At 49.9% G+C, this 18,926-nt stretch overlaps 1 protein-coding gene across 2 annotated transcripts in view; it reads right to left on the bottom strand.

The window, feature by feature from the left end:
* The window catches only part of atrnl1b (attractin-like 1b), a 1,392,850-nt gene extending 1,387,684 nt beyond the window's left edge, over positions 1 to 5,166 (bottom strand). For both annotated transcript variants that reach the window (XM_072479459.1, XM_072479460.1), the window contains exon 1: positions 4,855 to 5,166. In XM_072479459.1, coding sequence (XP_072335560.1) covers positions 4,855 to 5,135 — 281 coding nt within the window. In that variant the 5' untranslated portion in view covers positions 5,136 to 5,166. The remainder of the gene's footprint in view (positions 1 to 4,854) is intronic.
* Positions 5,167 to 18,926: the final 13,760 nt, after the last annotated feature.

The following is an 18,926-nucleotide window of genomic DNA, read 5'->3' as shown; positions in this document are numbered from 1 at the left end:
GCTTTCGCAGTTTACAACAAATTTTCTGTCTAGCATCCTGCTCTGTCAACTGTGGATATCAAGGAAGATCATGCAAGGACAGGTGATAAACAAGCAAGCCAAAAGGTTCTCTTCACTTTGGGCATGCTATAAACGGATATCTGAGCAAATGGGATCACTTTCTTGAACAGTAGAGAAGGCGCACATATATAGAAATCAGTATTAAATCCAAAAAAATTTTAGGAGTGAAAAAAATCCCAATACATTGAAAACCACACATGGAAGAATACCACAGAAAAGGTATCACCACCCAATGATGTATACATCAGCAGTGTAATTAATGCCTTATCATTGGAATAGGAAGTAAAAGGGAGAAATTTATTTCTGAACTAACTGCATTAGGTTGAGAAGTACAAATATATTTTGTATTACATATGCATAAAACGAGGAAGAGGCACACACAAAGTATTCTGGTCAGCCCTTTACTGAAGCAAATAGCTTCCTGTGTTGTACCTTGTCAGAGACGGAATAGATTAACACAAGCTTGGTTTACTAAATAATATAAGCAACATTAAATGAGCCAAACAAGCCTTTATAAACTAACTCCCTTCATATTTAATCTCAAATTAAAAGTAGATAAAAATATCTAAAAATGATACGTCCCTCAACTGTCATTTTTACTGATCAGCTTAATGCTGCGTTTGTCAAAATATAACCTTTTAGGCCAAGGAAAGGGCCATTTTCATGCCAATTTGAGAACAAATTAAATTCTCCAGAAACTTAACATATAGCCTGGGCTGCCACTACATTGGAATGGAACTACTACATGGTCAATTAGACTGTCCTTCAAATGAAACCAATGCCCCATATTTCTTCTCAGGTGGACATAAAAGATCCTATAAGACCATTCAAAGATGAGTAAAGCAGTCCTTCCAGTATCCTGGACAATATTTATTATTCATAAACAAAGATTATCCAGGTATCACATGGTGTATGAAGGATCATTTTGTTCATAAATTGACTGCCTTACTGCCTAAATCCAAATGGTGATTGCTCATAGAATACTTCATTTACTGTAAAGTTCTTTGGGGCAGCCTGAGATTTGAAAAGTGGCTTGTAAATTAGGTATATTCTTTCCAACTTTTCTGAAATCTGCCACACCCTCTCTCAAAGTAGCACTCTCTCACCTTCAACCACCTCCTATCGAAAACATGTTAGCTTTCATAAGACTACAAAACCATTTTATCAAGCTACACATTGTACGACAGGAGTTTGATAGTATCTTGAATTTGTATTGCAATATGCGTCAGTTTTACCTTACCATGTTCTTCAAACAGCCACACTAATCAGCATGAGCCATTATATCGATTATCCTACTAAACTAGTGTACTCTTTTCTCTGTTCCTCCCATTTAAAAAGACATTCCCAGAACCCACTGGTGCTGCTATTTTTAATCTCTTTTTTGACCCAATTTCTTCGTACCAGATTGCAATCAGATGCAACACTGAAACACTCAAGTCACTGCTGGAGTCAGAATGTTGGGAAAGCCAAAACAAATTGTCCTATTTACAGGTATTACTGCAGAGCACCACACATATGGCAACCTTGAAAGCCTCCAAAAATCATTCCCAAAACAGGTGCGGCGGGGAGGAAGAGAAATAAACTTATGCAAAGTATAAAATATGAACAGCCTGAGAGAGGTCGCTGTTTTGAAATGCGACAAAAAACAAATTCATATTAATTTAATATGAAGTTTATTGAATGGTTGGACAATGATTTGACCATAAAGCTTTAAGGAAAATGGAAATTCATTGTCTTCGGCATCCGGCACATAGTTGTTCATCCTATTCATTAAATCAGGTTAACTAAAATCATATTAAAGGATTCCCCCTCTGGACCAGATGCACCGCTGACTTTCAGAATCATCCCTCCACAACAAATCATCTTCCTCTCCATCCACTGAATCGGATTTTCTGAACAAATTGATGACACTTGTGCACAAATAGCATCCCATCATTTGATAATGAAACCACACTAAACAGCAGGGCACCAAACATATTTTCACTTTTCGTGAGGTTGTTTTTCCAGTCAACCATCAACCTATTCCATTGAGTGTGAGCACGATCCTTAAAATGGTTGTAGAGGCACACATCCGAAGAAAAGGCTAAACAGATGTTGGGTGCTATTTCTTCACAGGCACCTCTTGATCTTATCCATTTTATGGAATCTGAACGTGCCCCACATTATTAAGCTGCATTCTTCATCTAGTCCAAGATGCCTATCGCACACATCACCAATCCATAACCTTACTCCATCCTCATCCAATGTGGTCATGAAAATGCAGCACAAAAACCCGTGGAGGAAACTTCATGTTCTGCATGGTTTTAAATTTTTCAATTTTGTTGTTAGTCATGCAGACAAGTCCCACCTTCAATCTTGACGTTATCCTGTTGTTTTCACTAGAATTGTTTGAACTCCTCCATGTTGCAGTTTGGCTGCTGTGCATAACTCATGGGCATCTCAGCCACTGTGACTTGATGTGTATTCACATTTTTGCTGCAGTTTGATGCTGATTCTCTGGAAACTGCCAATTTTAGCACACAGGTCTTTTGGTAGTCTTAACGATCTTGGTCTTCTGCAATCAACACGAGACATCTTTGTTCCATAAAGCAGCTACACCAACTAGCTGTTCGTCGGAAATCTTTGCTGGACTCTGGATTTGATTTACCCCACTTATGTACATACATATTGCATTTCAGATGACAATTTCATTATTCTGGCCATTTGACCATGTCTGCTATATGCTTCTCAGGATCAGGCCAGTGCCTGGTCTCTGTTGAGGAGACATTTAATCTTGGGCATCTTTTTCAGGGCAGATTCCTTCTTCCATCCTCTCAGCAATAACACCATATTTAACAAATTAGGAAATGTTAAGACTTATAGCTTGAAAGCAGTTTCATACACAATTCTGTTCAATGCTGACCATGGCATGCACTGCCTGCTGTGGGCTTGTGTCTTAAATTCCCAGGTATCATCTTTGCATCAGCCCACATTTGCCTGTTTGATAACTTAACAGTATTGTGATGAATGTAATATATATTATATTAATGATTTAAAGACAGACAGACTTTGTGGCCTTGCTTATGTTTCCAAGGAGAGGCCTAAAGGGATTTTGTTTTGATCCCTGGGGAGTAGATAATTAGAGACAGTGTTTAAACTTAAGTAAATAGGTCATGGGATTTGAGTGGAATAAAGATTATTTAAGTAATGGAAAGAACCAGGTCTGCAGCAGTCAGTTTTGGCTAGTTTTCTGGAAGCTAAGCAACAACTTTTGCACAACACTGCCAGACTCTGACAGACAGGTCACTGTATGTACAGAGTCTGCACGTTCTCCCAGTGTCTGCGTGGGTTTCGTCCGGGTGCTCCGGTTTCCTCCCACAGTCCAAAGATGTGCAGGTTAGGTGGATAGGCCATGCTATATTGCCCTTAGTGTCCAAAAAGGTTAGGACGTGTGGAGGTGTAGGCTCAAGTAGGGTGCTCTTTCCAAAGGCCGGTGCAGACCCGATGGGCCGAATGGCCTCCTTCTGCTCTTCAAGTCTATGAAATGGGGGTGGTGGCAGAGGCAGAGAACCAATTATATATAAATGGCATTATGCCCCTTCGAAAGTGGCATAAAACCAATGATTTCCACTGTTTTCACTTTCAGTATTCAAATATGTTACTTCGAAGTATAGGTCCTTTATAATTGCAATAAATCACATCAGAAAGTTGAAAAAGAATTGTATTTGGTGGACTTTAATTCTCATTATCCTGTTGAGTACAAAAAATGGTTTACGTTCTAGCCAAACCAAAATCCAATGTGGGTTGGGTGGATTGGCCATGCTGGATTGCCTTTAAGTGTCCAAAAAGGTTAGGGGGGGGGGGGGGGGGGGGGTATTAGGTTACAGGGATCGGGTGGAAGTGAGGGCTGAAGTTGGTCCGTTCAGGCTCGATGGGCCGAATGACCTCCTTCTGCACTGTATGTTCTATGTTCCTGCATAGTTGGAACACTATAATCGTCAAGTCCAGATATCAAATAATTTCCAATGTGGAAAAAGCATCAAAATCAATCGCTTAATCGAGAAGAGCGCTTTGCGCCAGATTAAATTGGATGAGTTAGTGGGGGAAACCATTCATTTGTAGATGCAGCATGTAAATTAAAACACTACGCCTTACTGTCAAGAGAGCGGCATTCCAAAATAGAAACAAAACTACAATAAACTTTGCTGTTACGCAACGGAACAAATGAAAACACGCTGCGGTTCGTGGTGAGATGGCTCAATTGTTACTCCAAAGCAATTTGACAATATTTCACGCAGTGCAAAAGGCCCGAACACCGATGCCTTACAATCTGCTTTATAAATCATGAATGCGGGTTAACTGAAGTTTGAACACGAAGGATTGCAATGAAATATCTTGCGTTGACTGTCCCGAGACGCATTTACACCATGGTGATAACAGCAAAATCCTTGTTCGCTGCAATGGAAATGATGCATCAGTGTCAAAGCTGGAATTTACAAATTGTTCAGGAATGCACTCGGAAGTTGCACAGTGATTGCCAGCCCCGAGGCGAGGAGCCCTCTCTACCTGCCATCGCGAGCCCATCAACAATGAAAATGCCCGCTCGAAATGCTATGATTTAAAACCTGAACCGGTGGCCAGGCGACTGACGCTCACTTCGACTGTCAAAACAACAAAAAAATGTCAAGTGTTGAAAATGCACTTTCTTTTTTAAAATGGAAGATGAATGAGTCGAGGCGGCTTCGTTTTTGTTTTTTTGCAATCGTTTCACCCTTTAATTTTAAAAAAACAGTAATGAAATCGGCGAGGTCTTACTTGAATCTGCCCCCGCAGTGTTGACACTGTTCGCCGACCCATCCCTGGTCGCAGATGCAGCTCCCGTTCACACATCTCCCGTAGATGCACGGCGCCTTGTCGCAGTCCCGGCAAAGCCCCACACGGGCCGACACCACCAGGTAGAGGAGAGCGTAGCAGACGCCCGAGCGGCAGGGATCCGGCCCGTCTCGGGCCGCCGCCGCCGTTGCCGAGGGCCCTTTGCTCCAGCGGCTCAACCCCGGTCCGGTTTGCGGGTTCCCGCCGCCGTTCGCAGCCGCCATTTTAACCTGGCGGAATTCAGACAACCCCAACCCCCCCCCCCAAAAAAAACAACCCCCCCCTTTACCCTCCGCCCGCTTGATCCCTAATTGCCTCCCTCGACAAAAAAAACTAATCCATTTCCACACCGACCCTCCGAAATACAAGGAGGGGGGGCTCAGCACTTTAAAAAAAAAAGAGCCAAATAATATTTTTTTCCCAAAATAATATCGACCTCTTCCCCTTTTTTTTAAAAAAGTCAAACGTTCATTTCGAAACGGTCCCCGTCTCTTTAAAAGTCACGGGGAAATAATTAGAAACAGCGACCGCTTGATCGGAGAGGCTTCGTTCAGGTAAACCGCCGAGCTTTCAAAACGTCTGCACAAAAAAGTCAGCCAAGATGTGTTGGGAGCGATGAGGAGGAACGCCCGGACAGCGGGAACTCCGAGTCTGCTCATCATTGCAGCGACATAAGATTTATATTATTCCAAAATTAAACACCAAATGAGAGGAGGGGGGCACTACCACAACTGTATTACCCTTGCAACGCTCGCCCGGGCACCGTGTTCAGTTGCCCGGTTCCAGAACTTTCTGCTTCCCCCACCTCTCAAGCTGCTAACCCCCCCCCCCCAAAAGCTGCTAATTAAAGGGGCAGCTTTCCCACAGCTGCGCATTGTGGTGAACCACTGTAATAGGAGATGTGAGGTAGGACCTGCACTACAGGGTTCGCCGGTAGCTCCTGCCCGCTGGCTCCGCCCAGGGAGAACTGTATAAATAAGTATGACCTCCAGTGCCCTGCCATTTCGCCAGCTGCAGCAGGAGGCCTCGCATCTGATTGTAATAAAGCCACAGTTGTACCCACCTTTAGTCTTTCTGCAATTAATCATGCATCAATTTATTACAGTCAGATTTGCCACAGAATGGATATCCAAATTAAGCCCGATCGCCTGCAGCTGGATCCGCACTCGCCCGACGTCAGAAAAGACTACTCCCTGGCTAGCATGTTTCGAGGCTGACATCAACGCGGCGGACCCCACGCCAACGGAGGCTCAGAAGATAAACGTCCTGTATTCCAGACAGTTCCAGCGTGTTCCCATTGATCCAAGATGCCACGAATTACACAAAAGCAATGGAACTCCTCAAAGAACACTACGTGCAGAAGACGAACACGCTCTTCGCCTGGCATGTACTTGCCACCTGCTTGCAACTACCTGGTGAGTCCATCGAAGACTTCTGGCGGGCCCTAATCCCACTCGTCCGGGACTGTGACTGTCAGGCCATCACGGCCGCCGAACACTCGAATCTCCTCAGGCGCGATGCCTTCGTGACGGGGATTGCGTCGGACCACATCCGAGAACGATTGCTGGAAGGGGCCACGCTCGAACTGGCGGAGACGAAAACCTTGGCGCTCTCCAAGATGGTCGCATCCCGTAACGTACAACCGTACTTCTCCCGCCACGCTGCCCACCCTTCTACTCCTTCCTATCCCTCCTGGACCCCGCTGACGACCTCCTCAGCCGGGGCCCTGCCTCCACAATACGGCTGCGCTGTATGCCGATCCGCGCACCCCGGGGGTCTCCGCTGCTACTTTTGAGGACAGCAGAAGCACCCCCGCCAACACTGTCCAGCCCGCACTGCCGTTTGCAAAGCCTGCAGTAAAAAGGGCCATTTCGTGGCTGTGTGTCAGACCCACGCAGTCGCTGCGATCACGCCCGCTATTGCCCCCTCCCCCACGCCAGACGTACAATGGGAGCCGCCATCTTCTCCTCCCGGGTCCATGTGCGACCAATGGCTGCCGCCATCTTGTTCCGACCCCGCAATGTGCACACCATGGGCGCCGCCATCTTGGCCCGACCCCGCAATGGGCGCCACCATCTTGACCCGACACCACAATGTGCGCACCATGGGAGCCGCCATCTTGTCCCCCACAGGATCTCCGGACATCCCGACATCAGAACCGCACACGCTCGCCACCCGAAGCATCCGATGGCTACCCGCAGCTCGCTTCGATGACGCTGGACCAATCTCGCCCGCACAACCTGGCCACCGCGTCGACGACGGTTAAAATCAACGGCCACGCGACCTCGTGCCTGCTGGACTCTGGGAGCGACGAAAGCTTCGTTCACCCAGATACGGTAAGGTGTTGCTCCCTCGCGGTCCACCCTGCCAATCAAAGGATCTCCCTAGCCTCCGGATCCCACTCTGTCCCAATCCGAGTCTTTTGTACAGTCACCCTCACGGTCCAGGGCGTAGAATTTAGTAATTTCCGCCTCTATGTCCTTCCTAATCTCTGCGCTGCACTCCTGGTGGGCCTGGACTTCCAGTGCAACCTCCAGAGCCTCACCCTCAAATTCGGCGGGCCCTTACCCCCCCTTACCGTTTGAGGCCTCGCGACCCTCCAGGTCGATCACCCCTCCCTTTTTGCCAATCTAACTGTGGATTGCAAGCCCATTGCCACTAGGAGCAGACGGTACAGCACTCAGGACAATACCTCCATCAGGTCCGAAGTCCAGCGGCTGCTTAAGGAGGGTATTATCGAGGCCAGCAACAGCCCCTGGAGAGCCCAAGTGGTAGTGGTTGAAACACAGGATGGTCGTGGACTACAGCCAGACCATCAATCGGTACACGCAGCTCGATGCGTACCCCCTCCCACTCATATCTGATATGGTCAATCAGATTGCGCAGTACCGGGTCTTCTCAATAATTGACCTGAAATCCGCCTACCACCAGCTCCCCATCCGGAAGTCGGACCGGCCATACACTGCCTTTGAGGCAGACGGTCGCCTCTACCACTTCCTTAGGGTCCCTTTCGGTGTCACAAATGGGGGCTCGGTCTTCCAAAGGGAAATGGACCGAATGGTCGACCAGTACAATTTGCGGACCACCTTTCCGTACTTAGATAATGTCACCATCTGCGGCCACGACCAGCAGGACCACGATGCCAACCTCGATAAATTCCTCCGCACTGCCACTCTGCTCAACCTGACCTACAACAAAGAGAAGTGTGTGTTCAGCACAACCCGGTTAGCCATTCTCGGCTATATAGTCCAAAACAGACTTCTCGGGCCTGACCCCGAGCGCATGCGCCCCCTCATGGAACTTCCCCTCCCCCACTGCCGCAAGGCCCTCAAACGCTGCCTGGGGTTCTTTGCCTACTACGCTCAGTGGGTCCCAAACTATGTTGACAAGGCCCGCCCACTCATTCAGTCCATCCAGTTCCCCCTTGCGGCCGAGGCACAACATGCTTTCGCCCGCATCAGAGCAGTCGTCGCCAAGGCCGGGTTGCGTGCAGTGGATGAGTCACTGCCTTTCCAAGTAGAAAGCGACGCTTCAGACGTCACCCTTGCCGCCCCTCTAAACCAGGCAGGCAGGCCCATGACATTCTTTTCCCGCACCCTTCATGCCTCTCAAATTCGACACTCATCCATCGAGAAGGAGGCCCAAGCTATCGTTGAAGCGGTGCGGCATTGGAGGCATTACCTGGCCGGTAAGAGATTCAGTCTCCTGACGGACCAACGGTCGGTAGCCTTCATGTTCAATAACACACAGCGGGGCAAGATCAAAAATGATAAAATCTTGCGGTGGAGAATCGAGCTCTCCGCCTACAATTACGAGACCTTGTATCGCCCTGGTAAACTCGACGAGCCCCCAGACGCCCTCTTCCGAGGTACATGTGCCAGCGCACAAGTGGACCAACTCTGGGCCCTACACGACAGCCTTTGTCACCCGGGGGTCACTCGATTGTACCATCTGGTCAAAGCTCGCAATCTGCCCTACTCCATCGAGGAAGTAAGGACAGTCACCAGGGACTGCCAGGTCTGTGCAGAGTGCAAGCCGCACTTCTACCGGCCAGACCGTGCGCGCCTGGTGAAGGCTTCCCGCCCCTTTGAACGCCTCAGTGTGGATTTCAAAGGCCCCTCCCCACCACTGACCGTAACACGTACGTTCTCAGTGTGGTCGGTGAGTACTCCAGATTCCCCTTCGCCATCCCATGCCCCGATATGACGTCTGCCACCGTCATCAAGGCCCTCAGCACCATCCTCGCTCTGTTCGGTTTCCCTGCCTACATCCACAGTGACAGAGGATCCTCATTCATGAGCGATGAGCTGCGTCAGTTCCTGCTCAGCAGGGGTATAGCCTCCAGCAGGACGACCAGCTACAACCCCCGGGGAAACGGGCAAGTAGAACGGAAGAATGGGACGGTTTGGAGGGCTATCCAGCTGGCCCTACGGTCCAGGAACCTCCCAGCCTCTCGCCGGCAGGAGGTCCTCCCTGACGCTCTGCACTCCATCCAGTCACTATTGTGCACCACCACTAATAACACACCCCATGATGCGTGATCAATTACTGCAAAGATGAGGTTAAAGCATAACTGAAGGCTTTAATAGACTAGAACTGTTCCCCAGCAGCTCAGGTACAGAATGAGGGCAGCTGGGACGGCACCGACTCTCATACCCCGCCTATCTGGGCAGAGCTACATACTATACAGCCAATGGTAAACCCCCAGGTTTGACCAATGGAACTTCAGCCTCTCGGGTGCTGCAATACCTGATAATACCACATTCACCCCCTGTTAAAAAAAAGTCCGGCGGGGGTGGTGGCCAGCGGCTACAACTGTATTCAACATGATATGATCAGATATGGAGGTACCGTGATACCTCCTTACAGTGTTTAGAGGATATTTACAGTCATGCCAGATATATACAGTCAGTGTTTATTATTTACAGTTGCAGATCGGTTAAGATGAAGCAATCAGTCGGTTGGGTGCCCTGGTCGTCCTCTGGGATCGTCTGAGCCTCGGTGGTGATTCCGGTGGGGGTCCAGGTGTCTGTGACTCCGGGAGCGCGGCTTCGGCCTCCATGGCAGCTTTGTCACCCCGAGACGGCGCTGGTGGGGAGAGCGGTTGACCTGGGAGGGGGCCGCCTGTAGGGGGCGTTGGTGGGTGGGAGGGCCCAGGCAGGAGCAGCGGAAGGACTGACCCTCCTTTGAGGTACTGCGGAGGGGGGGTGGCGGTGGTGGTTGGGGTGCGCGTGGGGTCCCGGCGGGCGCCATGTCCCGTAGGGAGACCGTACCTTGTCGGCCGTCGGGGTACGCCTGGCGTACTGGGGGTTAGCGTGGAGAGGATGGACTCTCTCGACCAACGGTTCCGACTTGTGCGCCCGCACGTGTTTTCGGAGCATGATGGGTCCGGGTTTCGCTAGCCAGGTCGGGAGCGCGGTCCCGGAGGAGGACTTCCTGGGGAAGACAAGGAGATGTTCATGAGGTGTCTGATTGGTGGTCGTACAGAGCAATGACCGGATGGAGTGGAGGGCCTCCTGGAGGACTTCTTGCCAGCGGGAGACTGGGAGGTTCCTGGACCGCAGGGCCAGTAGGATGGTCTTCCAGACCGTTCCGTTCTCCCTCTCCACCTGCCCGTTTCCCCGGGGGTTGTAACTGGTCGTCCTTCTTGAGGCGATGCCCTTGCTGAGCAGGAATTGACGCAGTTCGTGGCTCAAAAAGGAGGACCCCCTATCATTGTGTATGTAAGCGGGGAAACCGAACAGTGCAAAGATACCATGGAGGGCCTTGATGACGGTGGTGGTGGTCATGTCGGGGCAGGGGATGGCGAAGGGGAACCGGGAGTACTCGTCAATCACGTTCAGGAAGTACGTGTTGCGGTCGGTGGAGGGGAGGGGGTCTTTGAAGTCCATGCTGAGGCGTTCAAAGGGACAGGAAGCCTTTATCAGGTGCGCCCTCTGGCCGGTAGAAGTGCGGTTTGCACTCTGCGCAGATTTGGCAGTCCCTGGTGGCTGTCCTGACCTCCTCGATGCAGTAGGGCTGTTGCGGGTCTTAACAAAGTGGAAAAAGCGAGTGACCCCGGGGTGGCAGAGGTCCTCGTGGAGGGTTCGGAGGCGGTCCACTTGTGCGGTGGCACATGTGCCGCGGGTCAGGGCGTCAGGAGACTCGTTTAGCTTCCCGGGACGATACAAGATCTCGTAGTTACAGGTGGAGAGTTCTATCCTCCGCCACAAGATCTTGTCGTTTTTTTATCTTGCCCCGCTGTGCATTATTGAACATGAACGCCACCGACCGTTGGTCAGTGAGGAGAGTGAATCTCCTGCCGGCCAGGTAATGCCTCCAATGTCGCACAGCTTCGACTATGGCTTGGGCCTCCTTTTTGACTGAGGAGTGGCGGATTTCGGAAGCATGGAGGGTACGGGAGAAGAAGGCCACGGGTCTCCCGCTTGGTTGAGGGTGGCCGCCAGAGCTACGTCGGATGCATCGCTCTCGACCTGCAAGGGGAGGGACTCTTCGATGGCGTGCATCGTGGCCTTTGCAGTGTCTGCTTTGATGCGGCTGAAGGGTTGACGGGCCTCCATCGACAGGGGGAAGGTTGTGGACTCGATCAGGGGACGGGCTTTGTCTGCGTAGTTAGGGACCCTCTGGGCGTAGTAACTAAAAAACCCGAGGCAACGCTTCAGGGCCTTGGGGCAGTGAGGGAGGGGCAACTTCATGAGGGGGCGCATGCGTTCAGGGTCGGGGCCTATAACTCAATTTCGCACTACGTAGCCGAGAATGGCTAGATGGTCGGTGCTAAATACGTATTTATCCTTGTTGTATGTTAAGTTAAGGATTTTAGCGGTCTGGAGGAATTTCCGGAGGTTGGTGGCGTGGCCCTGCTGGTCATGGCCGCAGATGTTGACGTTATCGAGATACGGAAACGTTGCGCGCAAGCCGTACCGGTCAACCATTCGGTCCATCTCGCGTTGGAAGACCCTGTTAGTGACACCGAAGGGAACCCTTAAAAAATGATAGAGCCGCCCATCTGCCTCGAAGGCAGTGTATTTGCGGTCGCTCGTGCGGAGGGGTAGCTGGTGGTAGGCAGACTTGAGATCCACCATGGAGAAGACCTTATAATGCGCAATCCTGTTTACCAGGTCGGATACGCGGTGGAGAGGGTACGCGTCCAGCTGCGTAAACCTGTTGATGGTCTGACTGTAGTCAATGACTATCCTATGTTTCTCCCCGGTCTTTACCACCACTACTTAGGCTCTCCAGGGACTGTTGCTAGCTTCAATGACCCCTTCCCTTAGTAGCCTTTGGACCTCCGACCTAATGAAGGTCCGGTCGTGGGCACTGTACCGTCTGCTCCTGGTGGCGACGGGTTTGCAATCCGGGGTGAGGTTCGCAAACAGGGAAGGTGGGTCGACCTTAAGGGTCGCAAGGCCGCAGGCAGTAAGAGGAGGGTATAGGGCCGCCGAATTTGAAGGTCAGACTTTGCAGGTTACACTGGAAGTCCAACCCCAGGAGTGTAGCCGCGCAGAGGTGCGGAAGGACATAAAGGCTGAAGTAGTTGAATTTCCTTCCTTGGACTGTGAGGTTTGCTAGGCAGAACCCCTTTATTTCCACTGAGTGGGAACCGGAGGCCAGGGAGATTCTTTGATTTACAGGGTGGGTAAAAAGTGAACCGCGCCTTACCGTGTTGGGGTGTATAAAGCTCTCCGTACTCCCAGGGTCGATCAGGCAGGACGTCTCATGGCCGTTGATGAAGACCGTTGTCGTTGCTGTTGAGAGTGTTCGATGTCGAGTTTGGTCCAGAGTCACCGAGGCCAGATGCAGTAGCTGTGAATTTTGATCGGGCAGTGTATAGTCGGCCGGGTTGGGGTCCTGGCCCCATCCAAGATGGCGTCTCCCATGGGTCGCACATGGTGGTCGGAGATGGACAAAATGGCGGCGCCATCCGTCCAGCGCGGTGTCCGGGGAACAAGATGACGGCACCCGTGGGCCGCATGTGGCCCGAGGATACAGAGGTGGCGGTGACTGCCGGCCGCCTGGGGCCCAAGGGGAAGTTCGCTGTGGCAGCCCGGAGTCGCCGCTGGAGATCGCGGCCACCGCTCGTGCCTGGCAGACCCCCACAAAATGGCCCTTCTTGCTGCACCCTTTGCAGGTGGATGTGCGAGCCGGGCAGCGCTGGCGGGGGTGCTTTTCTTGCCCACAGAAGAAACAGCGGGGCCCATCGGAGCTGGCGGGACGCCTTACAGCGCAGGCCTGCGGGGACAGCGGGAAGGTCTGTGGGGCTGCCGCTGCGGAAGTCCACGCTGCCCAGGGGGCCGCCGCGTGGTCGGGCACGTAGGATTGTGCGTTCCCGGAGGCAACGTCCATGGACCCTGCCAGGGCCCTTGCCTCCCTAAGTCCCAGGGTGTCTTTCTCTAAAAGACGCTGGCGGATCTCTGAGGAGCTCATACCTGCTACGAAGGCATCCCGGATTAGGAGTTCCGTGTGGTCACTCGCCGAAACTTGCGGGCAGCCACAGCTTCTGCCCAGCACCAGTAGCGCGCGGTAGAATTTCTCTAACGATTTCCCGGGGCTTTGTCATCTCGTTGCAAGCAGGTGACGTGCGTAGACCTGGTTTACTGGGCGGATATAATGTCCTTTTAAAAGTTCGATTGCTGCATCAAAGTCTTCCGCCTCCTCGATGAGGGTGTAGATCCCAGGGCTTACCCTTGAGTGCAGGAGATGCAGTTTCTGCTCCCCCGTGGGTGTGCCTCCAGCCGTCTCAAGGTAGCCTTTGAAACACGCCAGCCAGTGTTTGAAAATCGCCGATAAGTTCGCCGCATGGGACTGAGCTGCAGACACTCCGGCTTGATTCGGAGGTCCAGCTTCTCTGCTTAAGTGTAGTCTATTAAATTGATGCGCGATCAATTACTGCAAAGACGAGGTTAAAGCATAACTGAAGGCTAGAACTGTTCCCCAGCAGCTCAGGTACAGAATGAGGGCTGCTGGGACGGCACCGACTCTTATACCCCGCCTATCTGGGCGGAGCTACATACTATACAGCCAATGGTAAACCCCCAGGTTTGACCAATGGAACTTCAGCCTCTCGGGTGCTGAAATACCTGATAATACCACACTCCATGAACGTGTTTTTACCTTCCCCGGAAAGTCCACATCCGGAGTGTCGCTCCCGACTTGGCTCGCTGCTCCAGCACAGGTCAACCCTCAATATGCCTACGTTGAGTTCCCCGACGGCCGCCAAGATACTGTCTCACTCAGGGACCTGGCACCGTCAGGTTCCACCCCAACACCCCCCCACCAATGCGCCCCACCTCCCACCGCGCCGCCAATATTGACCTCACCAGACCACACCCCTCCCCTTTTCCACACAGGAGGACGAAGAGGACTTTGGCACGGAGGTCCCCGATGACTGGCCAGCATCAGCTCCGTCACCACCGCCATCGGTGCCACCGCCAGCACCAACTTCGCCAACACCGTTACGCCGCTCCCAACGAAGCACCGGACCGGCTGAACCTTTGACGGACTCCGGACCGTCAACATGGACTTTTCTTTCCCGACCACTGTACATAATTGCACTAATTGTATATAGTTTCATGTCACCCCCGCCGGACTCATTTTTAACCGGGGGTGAATGTGGTGAACCACTGTAATAGAAGATGTAAGGTAGGACCTGCACTACAGGTTTGCTGGTAGCTCCTGCCGGCTGGCTCCGCCCACGGAGAACCGTATAAATATGTATGACCTCCAGTGCCCTGCCATTTCGCCAGCTGCAGCAGGAGACCTCGCATCTGACTGTAATAAAGCCACAATTGTACCCAACTTTAGTCTTTGTGCAATTGATCGTGCATCATGCATGTGCTACACCCTGCAAACAATACAAACGCCTCCTTTTCCAAAGGCATCCCATCCCTTTCATCCTCCTCCTCGTCTCTTTTTTTTTTAATTGTCAGGCAACTTGGATGATTTGGATTTGTTTTATTGTCACGCGCCCTGAGGTATGGCAAAAAGTATTGTTCTGCCTACAGTCCAGGCAGATCATTCCATACATGGAAAAGAAAAAGCACAGGAGATCCATAAATGTACAATGTAAGTGAATGGGCATCGGGTGAAGCACATGGAGGGCAGTACTACTTAGTAGAGAAGATGTGCGAAGTGATCAGATCAGTCTATAAGAGTCATTCAGGAGTCTGGTAACAGAAGGGTGGGAAGACGCTGTTTCTGAACATGCTAGTGTGCAGCCAAATAGGATGCTTTCTATGGTGCATCTGTAAAAATTGGTAAGAGTCAGTGTGGACATGCCAAATTCCTTTAGTTTCCTGAGGAAGTATAGGTGCTACTGTGCTTTCTTGGTCGCAGTGTCGACGTGGGTGGATTCTTAGTGATGTGCACACCTAGGAATGTGAAGCTGTCAAGCATCTCCACCTCAGCACCATTGATGCAGACAGAAGTGTGTACGGTACTTTGCTTCATAAGAACATAAGAAGTAGGAGCAGGAGTAGGCCCTCAAGCCTGCTCTGCCATTCAATGAGATCATGGCTGATCTTTTTTGGACTCAGCTCCACTTTCCAGCTCGAACACCATAACCCTTAATCCCTTTATTCTTCAAAAAACTATCTATCTTTATCATAAAAACATTTAATGAAGGAGCCTCAACTGCTTCATTGGGCAAGGAATTCCATAGATTTACAACCCTTTGGGTGAAATAGTTCCTCCTAAACTCAATCCTAAATCTACTTCCCCTTATTTTGAGGCTATGCCCCCTAGTTCTGCTTTCACCCACCAGTGGAAACAACCTGCCCACATCTATCCTATCTATTCCCTTCATAATTTTATATGTTTCTATAAGATCCCCCCCGCATCTTCTAAATTCCAATGAGTACAGTCCCAGTCTACTCAACCTCTCCTCGTAATCCAACCCCCTCAACTCTGGGATTAACCTAGTGAATCTCCTCTGCACACCCTCCAGCGCCAGTACGTCCTTTCTCAGGTAAGGAGACCAAAACTGAATACAATACTCCAGATGTGGCCTCACTAACACCTTATACAATTGCAGCATAACCTCCCTAGTCTTAAACTCCATCCCTCTAGCAATGAAGGACAAAATTCCATTTGCCTTCTTAATCACCTGTTGCACCTGTAAACCAACGTTTTGCGACTCATGCACTAGCACACCCAGGTCTCTCTGCACAGCGGCATGTTTTAATATTTTATCATTTAAATAATCCCTTTTGCTATTATTCCTACCAAAATGGATGACCTCACATTTGTCAACATTGTATTCCATCTGCCAGACCCTAGTCCATTCACTTAACCTATCCAAATCCCTCTGCAGACTTCCAGTATCCTCAGCACTTTTTGCTTTATCAGTCATCTTAGTGGTGGTAAATTACACTTGGTCCCCAACTCCAAATCATCTATGTAAATTGTGAACAATTGTGGGCCCAACACCAGACCCTGAGGGACACCACTAGCTGCTGATTGACAACCAGAGAAACACCCATTAATCCTCACTCTTTGCTTTCTATTAATTAACCAATCCTCTATCCATGCTACTATTTCCTGAAGACAATGACCAGCTCTTCAGTTTTGCTAACATTGAGGGAGAGATTGTTGTCTTTACACCACTCCACTAGTTCTCTATCTCCCTCCTGTACTCTGACTCTTCGTTGTTTGAGATCCGACCCACTACGGTCATGTCATCAGCAAACTTGTAGATGGAGTTGGAGCCACATTTTGCCACGCAGTCGTAATAATAATCTTTATTGTCACAGTAGGCTTACATTAACACTGCAATGAAGTTACTGTGAAAAAACCTAGTCGCCACATTCCGGCGCCTGTTCAGATACACAGAGGAAGAATTCAGAATGTCCAAATTACCTAACAGTGCATCTTTCGGAACTTGTGGGAGGAAACCGGATCACTCGGAGGAAACCCACACAGAACGGGGAGAACGTGCAGGCACCACACACACAGTGACCCAAGCCGGGAATCGAACCTGGGACAATGGAGCTGTGAAGCAACAGTGCTGCCCTCTGTGCTACCATGCTGCCCATTTGTGTAAAAGGAGTAGGGGGTTAAGTACACAGCCTTGCGGGCCATGATATTGAGGACTACCGTGGAAGAGGTTGTTGTTTATCCTTACTGATTGTTGTCTCTGGGTCAGGAAGCCGAGGGTCCAGTTGCGAGGGAGGAGCCAAGTCCTAGATTTTGGAGCTTTGATGTGAGCTTGGCTGGGATTATGGTGTTGAAGGCGGACCTGTAGTCAATGAATAGGAGTCTGATGTAGGTAGGGGTCTTTGTTGTCAAGATGCTCCAGGGATGAGTGTAGGGCCAGGATTTCCCTCATTCTTAATTAATTCGAGAAGAAAAATCTTGCAAGCCCACTTCTGTTCAATTTCCGAGGGTGTCTTGTTTCACTGCCACAACTGTATTTTTTAAAAATTGCATCTATTGTCAGGACTTCGGCAAGCTATGTTCTGTCTTACTACTGTGGGACAGGATGATTCTTGTCGGGCTTTAGCAGAAGTGGGGCTTGCAAATGTGTTTGGTAGCATTGTGATGGCATTACAGGACAGACTTACATTTTTGTACCACCTCTTTACAATCAAGGAAATGCATTTGAAGTGTCCTCACTGTTAATGTAGGAATGTTAATTTGGGACATTTCTTTAGCATAGCCATAACTTCACACTGGAGATTGGGTTTGATAGCACTGTGATTCCATGGGATGATGCCTGAGTTCTGGCAGCAACCAAACTTCTTGATCCTGGGGGCATCAGGTACCATGGTTTTGCAGCACAATGAGTGATTGCAGGTCATTTCCATTTTAACCACTTGGGCATTAATCTAAGGAGATATATTTAGCCATCAGTCCTAGAACCCAGCCAGTTTTCATTTTGGCTCAGAAAGCTCTGCTGATGGGCATAATATGGCAGCATACAGCAACAAATCACACAAACTCTCATGCACAACTTTCTCTGACATTCTCTCCCTCTCTCGCTCTGAAATACAGAATTAACTGCAACTTGAATAAGGGCAATTAGGGATGGGCAATAAATACATACCTTGCCAACAACACACAAAAAACAAACACGCAACAGTTTTACTGCTGGTTGGAAACATTTTAAATGTTATCTTAAGTCTCTCAGAATAAAGTTTCATTCTTTTGTATTTTCAAGTTTTGATTAAAATGGACCTGGGCAGCGGAGGTCTGAACTGGCTGAGAGGCACAAGCACTGACGGAATGGCAGTGGTGGAAGGATGAATGCTATCGTCTTGAAAAAGGACAGCAGGATCATGCTGCATGGTGCACTGCCACTCACCCAGAACAGTGCCTCAGCAATCCCAATAACGTGCTTGAGGACTGATTATTAGACCCAAGAGCCTGCAGGTCACTCTGAGCACTCGTATCTACAGCCATAATGGCAGCAGTCTAAGTTGGCAAAGCAGAAAGTTTGAATCTCATGACCTCGCCGGGCTTCCACGGAGGCACTGGGCTTCTTCCATCTGTGTTTCAGTGAAAGCTGGCATGGAGGCTATCAAACATTGTATCACATGTTACCATGAGTTGGCCATCACTTTCACGGTGCAAAAGATGGGCTCCAAGCTTTGCACAATGTACCGTGCTAAGTTGGAGTTGCACCCCTCCATGGTTTTTGACAGTGACAAGAGGAAGGGACTTCCGGTAGCGACATCTAGGAGAAGGTCGCACGTGTGGTAGCTTCCGCTATATGACAATATGGTTACATGATCATTTGCTAGAAGCAAGATGCCTTGCTGGAAATTATCTCTCAGAAACCTAGTTCTTAAAGGGATTGTCAAAACATAAAATGCAGGTGTTTCCCCAAAAGTACCTGGGGCATCACAAAGCTAATTGAACTTCTTGCAGCATTGATGCAAAGTTCTGTGCCAGAAAATGGGCACCTGCTCCCATTTCCAGCTCCTGGCATTGGAAACATGGCCTCTCTCCTCCTGTCAACTTCCATCATTGAAGCCTCCAGCAGCACATCTGTGAAGCTCGGAGCATTCTCTCTTCCCTGG

The sequence above is a fragment of the Scyliorhinus torazame genome, chromosome 16, assembly GCF_047496885.1.
Source record: "Scyliorhinus torazame isolate Kashiwa2021f chromosome 16, sScyTor2.1, whole genome shotgun sequence".
Classification (NCBI taxonomy): domain Eukaryota; kingdom Metazoa; phylum Chordata; class Chondrichthyes; order Carcharhiniformes; family Scyliorhinidae; genus Scyliorhinus; species Scyliorhinus torazame.
This window is presented reverse-complemented; position numbering and strand designations above follow the sequence as displayed.